At 37.3% G+C, this 2,487-nt stretch overlaps 1 protein-coding gene across 1 annotated transcript in view; it reads right to left on the minus strand.

Annotated features, from left to right (window-relative positions):
- Window positions 1–567: 567 nt before the first annotated feature.
- The window catches only part of LOC106518725 (ER lumen protein-retaining receptor 2), a 4,107-nt gene continuing 2,187 nt past the window's right edge, over window positions 568–2,487 (minus strand). The window contains exons 4-5 of the mRNA XM_014010116.1: window positions 2,210–2,462; window positions 568–1,577 (exon numbers count right to left, since the gene is read on the minus strand). Coding sequence (XP_013865570.1) covers window positions 1,543–1,577; window positions 2,210–2,462 — 288 coding nt within the window. The 3' untranslated portion in view covers window positions 568–1,542. The remainder of the gene's footprint in view (window positions 1,578–2,209; window positions 2,463–2,487) is intronic.

Raw genomic sequence — 2,487 nt, forward strand, 5'->3', positions numbered from 1 at the left:
TAACAGAGACAAAAATGTGACTCTTGTGTTTTAAACAGAGGTCTATAAAGTACTTGAAAACCTTAACAGAAAAAGGCTTTAGTAAAAATAAATGTCACTGATGAGAAAACTATTTAAGTACGTCATAAAACCGTTCATAAAAACTGAGAAAGTAGAAATAAAAGTACTTTTCCACGCTCTCTAACAAACTGTTAAATTTACTGAATCAAACTGGCTCCACAAAACCAAGTTGATTAAATTGGTCAATTTCTTTAAAATATATGTATATCGCCTCAAATTGACTCTACTGGCTTAGTGGAAATAGTTGAAATGATTTAGTTTAGTAAATTCAACACTTAATTTTTTAACTTTGATCATATTCTCATGTTGATCTGAGTTTTCATCCTTTCAATAACCAGACAGCACTTCAGGGTGATTATCATAAAATCTTTATTGGAGGTGATATCATGCAAAAAAAAAAAAAAAAAAAAGTACAGCTGTTTTGAAATAATTTTTTAGGAATGCCTAAAATTAAAAACGCTCTCATGGCCTTTTACAGTGCACCCATTTAACACTCACTTCATACAGATGATACCTAAAAATGCAAAAAATTTACAATCTGTCTTTTCAAAATAAAACATCTCAGCCTCAGATTTTTACATTACGGCTAAAAGAAGTTTGTGAAACATGTTCTTGTTACCGGAGTGCAAAAACAGCCAAAACTAAGCCTGAGCTTGATCTCTACCAYACATATGAAGCAAAATTCTCTGAGGTTTATAATAAAGCAACAGTTTTAGGTTTTTAACAAACAGCAAAGGAAAACAGGAGAAATAAAAAAAGAGACCAGTAAAGTAGTTTTGAATTTCAAACGAGAAGCACTGTAAAAATACTGCTYCGCCAAAAATATGCTAACTTTAAAGCAAATTCATGTATAAACTATTCTTTCAATTCAAAATCTCATGAGTTCTTCTTTAAAAAACATTTTTGGCAAGACTTTGTTAAAACATTTCTTTTTGTTTCTAAGAAATCAAAACTTGGCCTCTTTAAATCATGTTTTAGTGAAATTCTGAGACAAAAACCATAAAATACTGCGAGAGTGGACAGAATCCTCATCAAGCACTCAGATTTATCTCACTCTTTAATGGGACACTTTGTTTTGTGCATTTCTTTAGGTCAAACAGGTGATTTCAGAATCTATTTCTGTGACATTATATATATAAAAAAATAAAACAAATCGATAGGGGGAGAAAAGGGAATACACCTCACATGTAAAAAGAAAAAAAAAAGAAAACTCCTATTTTAAACAGCAATGAAAAGAAGTTTAAGGCAAGACGCTGAACACAGAAATCCATAAGTTGTTCTGAGACGATCTTTGTTCAGCTCTGGTGTTTCGTTGGTGTTTTACCAGTTCCATCTGCAATCATCAAGATAACTAGTGTTTTTTTCCCCCTGATAGTTGGCTCTCTGTTTCAGGCATCTGTTTCTATAGGTCACGAGAATCCACAATGTCCTCTCTGCACCTCCCCGAGGCTGCCGGGAGCCGCCGTCTCCTCCTGATGGTCGTTACGCCGGCAGGCTCAGCTTCTTGCCTTTCAACACTGCAGGGTGAGAAGTCAGACCGTCGTCACTCAATAACACTCCGCCGGATCAGTTCACGGAGTCYCACAGAATCACACAGACACTAATGGCGTTTTTAAAAACTCATCTTCATGAGCTGGTTTCTTAGCYTTAAGAGGAGAAAATGGGCTCCGAGTAGCGAGCACCACATCTGTAACATCACTGTGAAAACCAGTCTAAGATCAGAGTTACACAGTTCATGCCCACAAGCAAATTCTTTCAAGTTAACCTAAAAAATATGCGATAAAATTCTCCAATTCTAACTGGAACGACCCATCCAATTGGGAAAGAATTAGGGCTTTAAAGACTGTAACTTTGGAAAATAGTTACTTCATTCAAGAATTTTACACAACAGAAACCTCCAATTAGCTACGGTTGAAATTTGAAGCAAGGCTTTTCGAAGAAAATGACCAAACTCTAACATCAAAGGTAATCTAAGAAGAGCCCACTGATGACGTCAATTCATGACTTGCAAAGTGTTTAATATGTAGTGTGAAAAGGCATGTGAATGCTGATTAAAGGGACCATAAAGATTCAGCCTTTAGGGAGAGGTTTAAGTGTCCCAGTGTCAGTTTAATTCATGTTTTCTGCAGWGGACGTGAAGGAAACCCACCTTTGGTAACATAAAGGTAGAAGAAGTCACAATAGAGGATGGTCTGGACCACACCCGCCACGATAGCGATCATGTCAAAGAAGCCCTCGAAGTAGTAACGCCAGATCCAGTTGAAAAGATAGAGGGCCCGGTACAGGCCCAGGCAGAACAGGTAGTGGGTGGTGATGGTCTCAGCCTCCCCGGTCTTGCTGATCATGAAGAGCTGAGGAAGGATGGCCACGGACTCCAGGTAGATGGAGAACGTCCAAAGGATCTGAAGACAGAGAGGTTTTTTTTTT

Source organism: Austrofundulus limnaeus, unplaced genomic scaffold (assembly GCF_001266775.1).
Source record: "Austrofundulus limnaeus strain Quisiro unplaced genomic scaffold, Austrofundulus_limnaeus-1.0 Scaffold65, whole genome shotgun sequence".
Classification (NCBI taxonomy): domain Eukaryota; kingdom Metazoa; phylum Chordata; class Actinopteri; order Cyprinodontiformes; family Rivulidae; genus Austrofundulus; species Austrofundulus limnaeus.